Source organism: Desmodus rotundus, chromosome 13, assembly GCF_022682495.2.
Source record: "Desmodus rotundus isolate HL8 chromosome 13, HLdesRot8A.1, whole genome shotgun sequence".
NCBI classification, from domain to species: domain Eukaryota; kingdom Metazoa; phylum Chordata; class Mammalia; order Chiroptera; family Phyllostomidae; genus Desmodus; species Desmodus rotundus.
Genome location: NC_071399.1, coordinates 39685286 through 39699171, shown reverse-complemented (window position 1 = coordinate 39699171; position 13886 = coordinate 39685286). Strand labels below are relative to the sequence as shown.

At 40.2% G+C, this 13886-nt stretch overlaps 1 protein-coding gene across 2 annotated transcripts in view; it reads right to left on the bottom strand.

The window, feature by feature from the left end:
- Positions 1–13886, bottom strand: part of NALCN (sodium leak channel, non-selective) — a 380160-nt gene that overhangs the window by 349549 nt on the left and 16725 nt on the right. The window contains exon 1 of one of the 2 annotated variants that reach the window (XM_024578981.3): positions 1851–2035. The exons of the other annotated variant lie outside the window; for it this stretch is intronic. Coding sequence (XP_024434749.1) covers positions 1851–1877 — 27 coding nt within the window. The 5' untranslated portion in view covers positions 1878–2035. Of the gene's footprint in view, positions 1–1850; positions 2036–13886 lie in introns of those variants that run through there. 2 annotated transcript variants of the gene reach the window in all.

The following is a 13886-nucleotide window of genomic DNA, read 5'->3' as shown; positions in this document are numbered from 1 at the left end:
CAGCGCATAACTGAGAAGATGCCAAGTCAAGAAAATACCAATAGTTTCCATCCATGCCAACTATTGGTCTTTTCTTGCCTTGGCAACTTCTCAGTTATGCGCTGCCTGTAGGTCCTAATCCTTCCATTACTTGCTTTTAGAAGGTCTGCTAATCAGTAACTCAACATCAGCACGGTCAATGATAAACACCTTAGATTTTGTAGTCAAACAGAGTTTCTTTTAAATTAAGTGAAATAAGCCGGGCAGTGAGGGACAAATACCATATGATTTCACCTTTAACTGGAACATAATCAACAAAAGAAAAAGCAAACAAAATATAACCAGAGACATTGAAATTAAGAACATTGTAACAATAGCCAGAGGGGAGTAGGGAGGGGATAGTGGGGAGAGGGGTCTATAGGAGCTACTATAAAGGACACAAGGACAAAATCAAGGGGGAGGGTAGAGGTGGGGGAGGGAAGTGGGACTGGCTGGGATGGGGTGGAGGGAAGGGGAGAAAATGCAGACAATTGTAACTGAGTAAAAATAAATAAATTAATTTAAAAAAAAGAAAATCCCAATAGTTTTAACACCAGGAAGGTGCACTGACACTCTTAATCTGCTGCTCCTTGGAACTAGAGAAGAACCCTAACCAAGAACAATCCTGGAGGAGCAGAAGATGGAAACAGTGTGTTTATAATATGTGCAATTTTAATTTACACTGGGAAAGAGAACACAGAAGCTCAAGAAAAATGGGCTTTAAATCTGATTCCCTATGTTTGAACACCTGCCTCTACGTGGAAGTTCTTGTTGATGCACTTAGATAGGTACATCCGCCTAACCCTCCTATACCCAAAAGAAACCAAACAGATTTGCCTTAAGATGGGCTAGGTATTTCCAGGCTGTCTTGTCATGAATGTTAGATTTAAACATGGGCTTGCAGTAGGCTGACTAATTAATTTTATTTCACATACTTGGAGTTAGGGACTACTGACATTGATATGTAAATGTATGCAAAATATTCAAATTAAGCTTGTTCTCTGATTTAGTATGGGGGAGAAACATCTGGTGGCCTTAATTTTGGATGCTTCTTGAATGACAGTCTCTTATGTACCCAAAACTGAATACACACTCTTTCAGAAATCCTGTACGATTACACACAAAAAAGGAGGAAATAAAGACTGGCTTTAGATTCTCAAGATGGCAGTGAGATAGGTGGGAGGGGAGTCCACTTCCCCCTGCACACTCGTGAAACACCTAGCATATCTACTGAGGAACAAAGCAAACAGCCAACAGTACCCCAGTGTTTATTAAGATAGGAGACTAACAGGTATAGAGGACACTGAAAAAACAGATGGTAAGGGGATTGTTCAGGACAAAAAGGTCCCTGGGACTAGCGCAGACACCAGGGTGACTACAACCCCAGGCTCATGCCCGCCAGGCCTTCTGCAGGACTCCTGGGAGAGAGCCAGGTTAACGGCTCCCTCCCCTCTAAACAAGGCTTGAGCAGCAGGGAGAGAGACCTGGTTGCTTGGGGTCACAGGGAGGAGAATAAGGATGAAATGATAAACCCACAGAGACTGGGTGCCAGCTGGGGAGAGTTGAGAGTTGGGCCCTGTCAGGACCTGACCTGGACAGTTCCCGGTCTAGCTGGAGAGGTGGGCTGTGCGAGAGAGGACAGGCCCTTCCTTGTACTGAGCAACAGGATTGAGCAGGAGGATTTTCTCAAAAAGAAAAAGACACTGGGGGGCAGTTTGGGGAGTTATCCTGCAGCAGCAGCTCTGGTCTCCTCTACACCTGGCTGCCCGGCACTCCCTAGGGGGTGTGGGGGACTTCGAGGACAAAGCCGAAGTACTGGGGAGAGTACGCACCTCAGAGGGACCTGAGTCCACAAGCATCCAGGAGAGTGTGCACCACAGAAGTCCCCACTTGAGCACCTACAGCCCCTAGGAGGGTGAGTGCCTGATCCTGTGGGTCCAGGGGCTGCTGGAGATCTGGGCCTGCGGCTGTCCAAGTGCGGGTCAGGTACAGAGAAGGGCTGGGCTAGGTCCCCTGAGTTGGCTGTAGCCAAAAAGACCAGCAAAACTGGCTTGGCCACTTTGAAGCTAGCAGGCTTATTATTTTGTCTTTCTTTTTTTTTTTTAAGTAATTCTTTACTATTATTTTTTTATTGTTTTTTCTTTCTTTTAACACTTTCTTCCTCTCTTTCCTTCTTTCTTGTTCTACTCCTCCTTTGTCTCCCTTTATATCTCTTTTTCCTTCCATCATTTATTTTTAATCCCCACAAGTGAGACAATAAAACCTGGAACTGTGAAAAAGACCAGAGTTGGACCCAAAGAGGAGGCATCCCAACAGCTGAGACAGTGAAACAAATTTCACTTTACTACTCCAGAGAACTTGCAAGATATTATGTATTTGTATTATTATTTTTTTCATTATCCTTACATCACTCATTTATTAGCATTTTTGTATTTCTCTTCTTTCTGTTTAGTTTTCTTCACTTGACTGTTTAACTTGCATTGTTTGACTGGTTTCCCCTTGTTCTCTCTTTCACAGTGTATTGTGAATTAACTGTCATTCACGTCACTTGTGTTCCATTAGCACACTACTCTAGGACATATACTCCCTATTCTAGTTATCCAGATCACACAGATTCTGCCAGATGATTGTTGCTCCATTACTATTGTAAATAATAGCTGTTCCATACATTTGTAAATACTACACAGAACCACTCCCAGATCTCAGACCACTTCACTGTTTCCTGAACTTTATTACTGGTGTAGTTAACTCTATTCTCTCAAACATTACACCTATTTTCTACCCTTTACTCTCACTTTACTTCATAATCTGACCTCCCACAAGCTCACAACTTTCTAGATCCAACTCACAATCCTTCCTCCCCACAACAAGAGTCTTATCTTCTTTCCACACTTTCTAAAAAGGGGTTAGGTGGGTGAATTATCACAGTTAACACTATACATATCCAAAGGATCTCCTATCTCTTTTCTAAGGTCTGGTACTTTAAATATCATAGAATACACACCAGCTGTCTTAAACTATTTCACTTTCCCCCTAAAACTTATCACAGAAAAAGAGTAGGTAGAAGCTGTGACACCGGGATACCTCCCAGGGGAAAAAAAAAAAAAACCCACCAATAAAGGAGCCACCAACAGCTAAGAACAGCAGGTGGTGAAGGAGGGAGTGGAAGCCACACTAACTCAACCTAGGACCTATCTGGAAATACAACTAAATAGTGGAGAAATTACTAAGAACAAACAAATGAACAAGAGCAAGAGAAAAGATCAAAACCTTGTACACATGGAAGAACCAGCTCCAACACAACCTGCCCACACCTGCACAACAGAAAACAAGAGGTGGGAGAGAGACTCACCCTCAGATAACCAGCTGGTGGGAAGGACCCACCAAAGACCCAACAAGAACCAAAAAACAAAGACATAGACAGAGTCAACATAAACCACAGCCCAAGAACAGTAAGATTGGGAGAAGAAGAAGACTGTACCACTGAATCTCACAGGTATTCTACCACAAAAGTTTACACCATAAATCCAGGGAATCAGAACACAGCAACTTCAGAAGCAGAGGCTAACAGGAAGAGTCTTAAAAACAACGGGAAGACGGGGAGAACCAAGATGGCGGAATAGGTAGGCACACTGCGCCTCCTTGCACAGCCAGAACTGACAGAGAATCGAACGGCAAGGGGGTCCAACACAAGGAAATAAAAAATAAACATTCATCCAGACCGGTAGGAGGGGTGGAGACAGGCACTGGGGTGGAGAGGACTCACGTGGCTGTGGCAGGCCTGAGACTGGTGGAGTGTGGGACGAACGGGGCAGTCAGTCCCAGCACTAGCAGACCCTGCGGTCCCGCATTCACCCAGATAAACCGAGAGGGCTGGACTCAGAGTGGCAGAGAGTGGGGCAGGCAGAGCAGTGGGTAGCACCCCATGCCCCAAACTCGTGCACAGATAAACCAGATGAACGGCGGGGAGCGAAGCAGACTGCACAACCTGGGGCTCCAGCGCGGAGAAATAAAGCCTCAAACCTCTGATTGAAAACGCCCATGGGGGTTCGGGCGGCAGCAGGAGAGACTCCCAGCCTCACGGGAGAGGTCGTTGGAGAGACCCACAGGGGCCTAGGGCGTGCACAAGCCCACCCACTTGGGAACCAGCACCAGAGGGGCCCAGTTTGATTGTGGGTATCGAAGTGAAAGATAGAAATCCGGAGGAGAGTGAAGTGGGTGCCACTGCTCCCTCTCGGCCACTCCCCCACATACAGCATCACAGCCCAGCGACCAGCATTACCCCGCCCCGGTGAACACCTGAGGCTCTGCCCCTTAAAGTAACAGACGCACCAAGACAAAAAAAAAAAAAAAAAAAAAAAAGGCCCAAATGACAGAACACTTCAAAGCTCCAGGAAAAATACAAGTAAGCGAGGAAGAGATAGCTAACCTATCGGATGCACAGTTCAAAACACTGGTTATCAAGATGCTCACAGAATTGGTTGAATCTGTTCGAAAACCAGATGAAAAAAAGAAGGCTATGCTAAGAGAAACAAAGGAAAATGTACAGGGAACCAATAGTGATGCGAAGGAAACTGGGACTCAGATCAACGGTGTGGACCAGAAGGAAGAAAGAAACATCCAACCAGAAAAGAATGAAGAAACAAGAACTCAGAAAAATGAGGAGAGGCTTAGGAATCTCCAGGACATCTTGAAACCTTCCAACATCAGAATTATAGGGATGCCAGAAGGAGAAGAGGAAGAACAAAAAATTGAAAACTTATTTGAACAAATAATGAAGGAGAACTTCCCCGATCTGGCAAAGGAAATAGACTTCCAGGAAGTCCAGGAAGCTCAGAGAATCCCAAAGAATCTGGACCCAAGGAGGAACACACCAAGGCAGATCATAATTACATTATCCAAGATTAAACGCAAGGACCTACATCCAAGATTACTGTATCCAGCAAAGCTATCATTTAGAATGGAAGGGAAGATAAAGTGCTTCTCAGATAAGGTCGAGTTAAAGAAGTTCATCATCACCAAGCCCTTATTATATGAAATGCTAAAAGGAGTTACCTAAGAAAAAGAAGATCAAAAATGGGAACAATAAAAATGACAGCAAACTCACAGTTATTAACGACCACACCTAACACAAAAACAAGAGCAAACTAGGCAAACACCTAGAACAGGAACAGAACCATAGAGATGGAGATCACATGGAGGGTTGTCAATAGGGGAGTGGGAGGGGAAGGTGGGGGAAGGTACAGAGAGTAAGTAGCATAGATGATAGGTGGAAAATAGACAGGGGGAGGGTAAAAATAGTGTAGGAAATGTAGGAGCCGAAGAACTTATATACATGACCCATGCACATGAACTATAGGGGGAGAATGTGGGATCGAGGGGGTGGGCAGGATGGAGTGGAGTGTGGGGGGGAAATGGGACAACTGTAATAGCATAATCAATAAATATATCAAAAAAAGAATAAGTAAAACAATGGGAAAACAAAGAAAAAAATCCCCAAATGAAAGGAAAGGAGGAAGTCTCAGAAACAATGCTAAATGAAATAGGGGCAAGTCAACTATCAGATATTGAGGTCAAAGCAATGGTTTCAGGAACTTCAATGAGCTCACAGACAATTACCAATAACTACAGGGAAACTACAATGAAATCACTGTAAACTATATCCACATGAAAAAGGAAATAGAAACTATTAACAAGGACCAAGAGGAAATGAAAAATACCATTTCTGAACTGAAGAACACAGTAGAAGGAATCAAAAGCAGGCTCGATGAAGCAGAGGATTGGATCAGCAAACTGGAGGACAAGGTAGAAAAAGCACCAAGAAAGAGCAAGAAAAGGAAAAGAGGCTCAGAAAGAATGAACAGGTAATAAGGGAAATGCAGGACAACATGAAACATAATTATATCCGTATAATAAGGATACCAGAAGAAGAAGAGCAAGGGATAGAAAACCTCTTTGAAAAAGTAATGATGGAAACCTTCCCTAATTTGATGAAAGAAAAGTTACACAAATCCAGGAAACAAAGAGAGTCCCAATGAAAAGGAACACAAAGAGGCCCAATGCAAGACACATCATAATTGAAATGGCAAAATTCCAAGACAAAGAGAGGATCTTAAAGGCAGCAAGGGAGAAACAGGAAGCAACATACTAGGGAGCCCTGATAAGGTTAGCAACTGACATCTCAATGAAAACGCTCCAAGCCAGAAGAGAATGGCAAAAAATATTCCAAGTAATGAGAATCAGAGGCCTGGAACCAAGACTACATAACACAGCAAGGCTCTTAATCAAGATAGAAGGCCAAATAAGGAGTTTCCCAGACAAAAGAAGTCTAGGAGAATACACGTACTTCAACAGACCAGCTGTGCAAGAGATGCTAAAGGGACTGCTTTAAGGAAAGGAAGAAAAAGGGAGAGAAAGAAAGGAATACAGTTACAAAAAATCAGCAATGAAAAAGTACCTATCAATAATAACCTTAAATGTAAATAGATTAAATGCTCAAATCAAAAGATATACAATAGCTAAATGGATAAGAAAGCATGACCCTCACATATGCAGCTTACAAGAGACCCACCTCAGGACAAAAGACCTACACAGACTGAAAGTGAAGGGCTGGAAACAAATTTTCCAAGCAAATGGACAGGTAAAAAAAGCAGGGGTAGCAATACTCATATAAGACAAAATAGATTTCAAAAAAATGGCCATAAAGAGAGACCCAAAAGGTCACTTCATAATACTTAAAGGAAGAATCCACCAAGAAGACATATACATTGTAAATATATATGCACCCAAAATAGGAGCACCCAAATACATAAAGAAAATCTTGGAGGACATCAAAAAGATATTGACAGCAACACAATTATAGTAGGGGACTTTAACACCCTACTGTCAAAGATGGACAGACCATGCAAAAAAAATATCAACGAACATATTGTGGCATTGGACAATGCCCTATATATAATGGACTTAACTGGTATATATAGAGCCCTTCATTCCAAAGAAGCAAAATATACATTCTTTTCAGATGCACATGGAACATTTTCAAAGATAGACCACATGATAGGACACAAAACAATCCTCAAAAAGTTCAGTAAAATTGAAATCATATCAAGCTTTTTCTCTGACCACAAAGGAATGAAAGTAGAAACAAATCTCAAAGAAAAAATCCCAAAACACTCAAAAACATGGAGATGGAATAGCATACTATTAAACAATGAATGGGTTAAGAATGAGAATTGGGAATAAATCAAAAAGTTGCTGGAAACAAATGAAAATGAACTCACCACAATCAAAAACCTATAAAACAGAGCAAAGGAATTCCTGAGAGGGATGTTCATAACTATACAGGCCTACCTAAAAAGAAGAGAATCATTTCAAATAAAAAACCTAACACTACACCTACAAGAACTTGAGAAACAACAACAAAGACAACCCAGAGCAAATACAAGGAAGGAAATAACCAAGATCAGACAGGAATTAAATGACATAGACTAAACGCACAATTGTAAGGATAAATGAATCCAGGAGCTGGTTCTTTGAAAAGATAAACAAAATTGGCAAGCCCATAAGCAGGATCATCAAGGAAAAAAGAGAGAGGACCCAAGTAAACACAATCAGGGATGAAAGAGAAGAGACTACAACTGATACCACAGAAATAAAAAGGATTGTAAGAAATTACTGTGAAGAACTATATGCAAGAAATGTGAAAACCTAGATGAAAATGGACACATTTCTCAAAAAATATAACCTTCCACAACTCAATGAAGAAGAAGCAGAAAGCCTGAACACACCAATAACACCTGATGGAATTGAAACAGTGATCAAAAAGCTTCCGACACACAAAAGCCCTGGACCAGACGGTTTCACAGGAGAATTCTACAGAGCATTTAAGGGAGAGCTAACCCCCATCCTCCACAGGTTAGTTCAAAAAATTCAAGAAGATGGAAGACTCCCAAACTCTTTTTATGAAGCCAGCATCATCCTAATCCCAAAACCAGATAAAGACACAACGAAGAAGGAAAACTTCAGGCCAATATCGCTGATGAACATAGATGCTAAAATTCTCAACAAAATATTGGCAAACCGCATCCAGCAATACATTAAAAAGATCATACACCATGATCAAGTGGGATTCATCCCAGGGATGCAAGGATGGTACTATATTCGCAAATCAATAAACATAATACATCACATCAACAACAGCAAAGACAAAAATCACATGATCATATCAATAGATTCCAAAAAGCATTTGATAAGATACAGCACCCATTTCTGATAAAAACACTCAGCAAAGTGGGAATAGAGGGAGCATTCCTCAACCTAATAAAGGCTATATGAGAGACCTACAGCCAACATCATACTCAATGGACAAAAAGAACTTTCCCACAGAGATCAGGAACGAGACAAGGATGCCCTCTCTCACCGCTGCTATTCAACATAGTATTGGAAGTTCTAACCACAGCAATAAGAGAAGAGAGAGAAATAAAAGATATCCAAATTGGAAAGGAGGAAACAAAACTGTCATTGTTTGCAGATGACATGATAGTGTACATGGAAAATCCTATAGACTCCACCAAAAAACTACTTGACCTAATAAATGAATAGAAAGTCAATACTCATAAATCAAAAGCATTCTTGTACAACATCAATGAAACAGCAGAAACAGAAATCAGGAAAAAAAATTCCATCTGATATGGCAACAAGAAAAGTAAAGTACCTAGGAATAAACCTAACCAAGGAGGTAAACAAACTGTACTCAGAAAACGACACAACCCTGAAGAAAGAAATTAAGGAAGACACAAACAAATGGAAGCATGTACCATACTCATGAATTGGAAGAATTAACAACATCAAAATGGCCATACTACCCAAAGCAATTTATAGATTCAATGCAATCCATATTAAAGTATCAATGACATTTCACAGATATAGAACAAACACTTCAGAAATTGATATGGAACCATAAATGACCCCGAATAGCTGCAACAATTTTGAGAAAAAAGAACAAAGCAGGAGAGTTCACAATACCTGATATCAAACTGCATTACAAGGCCACTGTAATCAAAACAGCCTGGTACTGGCATAAAAACAGGCACATAGACCAATGGAACAGAACAGAGATCCCAGAAATAAACTGAAGTCTTTATGGTCAATTAATATTTGACAAAGGAAGCAGGAGCATAAAATGGACCAAAAACAGCCTCTTCAACAAATGGTGTTGGGAGGTCTGGACAACTGTGCAAGAAAATACAACTTGATGACCAACTTATACCATACACAAAAATAAATTAAAGGTGGATAAAAGACAAATATAAGTCGTAACACCATAAAAGTCCTTGAGGAAAACATAGGCAGGAAAATCTCAGACATTCCATGCAGCAACATCCTCACAGACATGTCCCCTAAAGCAAGGGACATAAAGGAAAGAATAAACAAATGGGACCTCATCAAAATTAAAGGCTTCTGCATGGCTAAAGAAAACAGCATTAAAATGAAAAGAGAACCAACAGTATGGGAAAATATATTTGCCAATGATACCTCAGATAAGGGTGTGATCTCCAAAATATATAAAGAACTCACACGACTCCACTCCAGGAAGACAAACAATCCAAATAAAGAATGGGCAAAGGACTTGAATGGACACTTCTCCAAGGAAGACATGCAGAGGGCCCAGAGACATATGAAAAGATTCTTAGCATCATTAGCTATCAGACAGATGCAAATTAAAACCACAATGATGTACCACCTCACACCAGTCAGAGTGGCCAGCATAAACAAATCAACAAGCAAATGTTGGGGAGGATGGGGAGAAAAGGGAACCCTAGCACATTGTTGGTGGGAATGCAGACTGGTGAGGCCACTGTGGAAAACAGTATGGAATTTCCTCAGAAACTAAAAATGGAACTGCCTTTTGACCCAGCAATTCCGCTGCTGGGATTATACCCTAAGAACCCTGAAACACCAATCCAAAAGAACCTATGCACCCCAATGTTCACAGCAGCCCAATTAACAATAGCCAAGTAGTGGAAGCAACCTAAGTGCCCATCAGCAAATGAGTGGATCCAAACACTATAGTACATTTACACAATGGAGTACTAAGGAGCAGAGAGAAGGAAGGAGCTTATACCCTTCTGGACATCATGGATGGAACTGGAGAGCATTATGTTAAGTGAAATAAGCCAGGCGGTGAGGGATGAATACCATATGATCTCACCTTTAATTGGAACATAGTCAACAGAAGAAAAAAACAAACAAAATATAACCAGAGACATTGAAGTTAAGAACAATCTAATAATAGCCAGAGGGGAGGGTGGAAGGGAAAGTGGGGAGAGGGGTTTTCAGGAACTACTATAAAAGACACATGGACTAAACCAAGGGGGAGGGTGGAATCAGGGCAGGGAGGTGGGTTTGTCTGGGGTGGCGTGGAGAGGTGGGGAGGAAATGCGGATAACTGTAATTGAAGAATAATAAAAAATTTTAAAAAAAGAAAAAAAAAAAAAAAGACTGGCTTTAGCCCTGGCTCGTGTGGCTCACTTGTTGAGCATCATTCTGTAGACCAAAAAGTCACAGGTTCGATTCTGGGTCAAGATGCAAACCTGGGTTCTAGGTTCAGTCCCCAGCTGGGGCATGCACAAGAGGCAACCAAACAATGTTTCTCCCTCATACTGATGCATAAATGTGACACCTTCACATATGAATGCCACGAACCTTTTATTATAAATATCCCACCTGAAGAAAATCCAATGATTATGGATATGTTTTTCTAGAAGTAGACATCGAGAATTTATTTTTTAAAAATCTCCATGTTGGTTATTATTTGCCCACGAAAATAGTGCAATTATAACGAGTACATTAGTTGTCATCCACTTTCACCCTGATTTTATCAACTGCAAAAGTGCCATGAAATCAAAGCGCCTGAGCAAATTATCTCTCCAAACTCTGCTGGTACATGTTTAATTCCACACATACAAAAAACTCAACAACCACCTCATGAATCACTAAAATTTTGACTAATTTAATAATATTAAATATTATGTAAAGCAGGCAAGTAGCAAAGTAAGTTCAAGTTACAAACATATAAAGCACAGGAGGCAAACACAAGGCCCGTGGGCCGAATCCAGCCCTCCACCTTGTTTTATCCAGCCCTGCACCTTGTTTCTACCCTGCGGCAGCACCGAGCCCCTTGCCCCTAGTTAAGGAGTAGTTATATTTATATAGTCTAAAATTGCATTCAGCTCTTTGAAGGCAACCGCAAGGCTGATGTGGCCCCCAGTGAAAAAGAGTTTGACACCCCTGATAAAGAGTACAAAATTAATTTGAGGCAATCGATTGTAATAATTTTCCTTTACATACAGAAGTATTGTTTTACACATCCATTTATGTTGAATCAATATAACTGAGTGCAGCAAACCTGTTATTTCTCTGATAAAGAACAGCAGGGATATTTAAGTATCCTAGGTAAGTTTATTATTTGATAGGAAATTGCTTCTGTGTATCTTAGCCTTATCACCACTATGTATTTATAACCCAATTTTTTTTTACTTACAGAAGTGTCCTTTATGAAGCACTGTACTAAATTCAAAAAGCATGGCTTCCAGTAGCTTTTTCACACTCATTAAAAGTAGTTGGTATTTCAATAGTTCAATAGTGTGAGGAGGATGCATGGTTACAATATGTCCACGGATAAATCTTGAGTTACTCAGAAACAGCTAATGGCAACTCAGGCAGAGAAAGTACTTTGGTTCATTTGCTCTCTTTTGAATGGTTAAAAATCCAGTGTTATATTCTTTGATAGCTATATTTCACTTCTGTTGGCATATGCTTTCCTTAGGTCATTCCCACTGTCTTGACCAAATTAAAGTTAATAAATTCAGTTTTCTTTAACAGTAAGGTGTTGCAACACTACAGGTCATTTCTCCTCCTTGTGGCCCTCTTGGGTGGGCAATAAACTGTTTTGAATGTGTCTTCTAAGTTATGTTTTCCAGAATGTCTCTTACTTGCTGTCCCATGTGTTTGTTCTCTATATTCAACTTCCTAAATGAGCATCTGTTCTTACAGTTTCCATCACCATCTATTGGTATCCAGTTACTATTACTATATCATGTCTCTATGCTGCTTTTTCCTTAGAGATAGGCCATACCAACACCATTATTCCTTGAAAATCAATAAGACAACTTGACATCAGACTCAATTCCCAGATCTTTCTGCCCTGAGTTTTTCAGAACTTATATGCAGGTCTTCACATGTGTAGAACCACTGCGCAGGTTTTCTTTTCACAAATTCTCATTGGTGATTTCTTTTGTCATTTCTCATTCCATTGATGTACAAGGCTCTTTTCACTTTATCCCCATTGCTAGAGCCCTTTGTAAACCATGGAGCCTCAGATCTGGACTGTCACAAATATCAACCTTTTAAATACGTCTTTTTCTTTATATCAGAAATCAACTTCCCAACACACTGATATGTTCTCTCCAAAAAACTTCAGCTTATCCTATTGTTTCTCATTCATTCATTCTCACAGAAAATATTTGTATTCATTATGGTATCAGGCACTTCTATACGTGTTGGGTATACAACATGGAACAGTAATGACATTTGTGGAGCTTACAATCTGCCTGCTTTATTTAACCTGATGCTTCAAGGACATAGTGCCACTGAGTTTACTAGCACTTTCTTTCATCCCTATACCCACAGGCTCCTCTTGAATTGGCTAAACATATCATTACACACCATCCTCCAACCTTTCTCATCCACTTCAGATCCTTTATTCTAGCTGTGTCCATTTTGCTGTCTGTTGCCAATACCACATCAGTCCTTCCTAGTCCCTAACTTAACTCATGAAGAGTTTTTATTGTGTATGTGATTTGTTTGTTATAACTGTAAGATTTAATGTTTGGGAATAACAGTGTAAGTGAGAGAAACATACACTCTAGTAGCTTCATAGCATTTATTTGATTTTATAAGCTCACAAAGAAAACATAAGTCACTGATTTATTTTTAATTGTTAAGTGTCACTATAGTTGGCAGCATATCAGAATCAACAACTGTTCTTCTGGTTGCTTAGGTGCACAAACTCTGGGGCTTTTTCAAGTAAAATGATACAGCCACTATGGAAAACAGTATTGGGACTCCTCAAAAAAAAACTAAAAATAGAACTATCATACTGCCCTGAAGCTCCACTTCCAGGATTTTATCTGAAGAAAATCAAAACTCTCACTCCATCTTGAATGGCTGAAACTCCCTTCATTCTTCATGCCCAGATTATCTTGTTCCTCTGCGAAGGGCATCAAAGACCATGTCCCATGCTCTCTCAGCATTCTGCAACTCGTTCCATGAGCTCACCTCTTGCAGCCTCTACAGCCCACTCTGGACTCCAGCAACCCTAGTGTCTCCTGTTTAGTGATGCTCAATAATTACTTGATCTTAATAATCAAAACCTTTTAAGGGAAAGTGTTAAAGATAGAAATCGATGTCAAACTGAATGAATATTTACTGATCTGACTACATTATAAAAAGGAAACACACCAAGAGAGAGATATCTACCAAAAATCTCAGAAAAAGGTGACAAACTGCTTTGGAAGATATGGAAGTTTCCATGGTAAAGTAGCGAGCTCATCGGTTAATATCCTCCCAAATTCTGTTGATTGCCATGTAAAAATAGATTCGTCCAACATAAAATGTTTCCTGAGAGCATGTCATGTGCCAGGCTTGTTCTAAGCATGTCATGCATCATGTCATTTAATTCTTACTAGAACCATTTCACAGATGAGGAAACTTAGGCATAGAGAAATGATGTAAACCAAGATAAGTGGTTTATAGAACTATTAAATTAAAATTTCATTTTATTATATGAGATAATTTAAAAAATTACT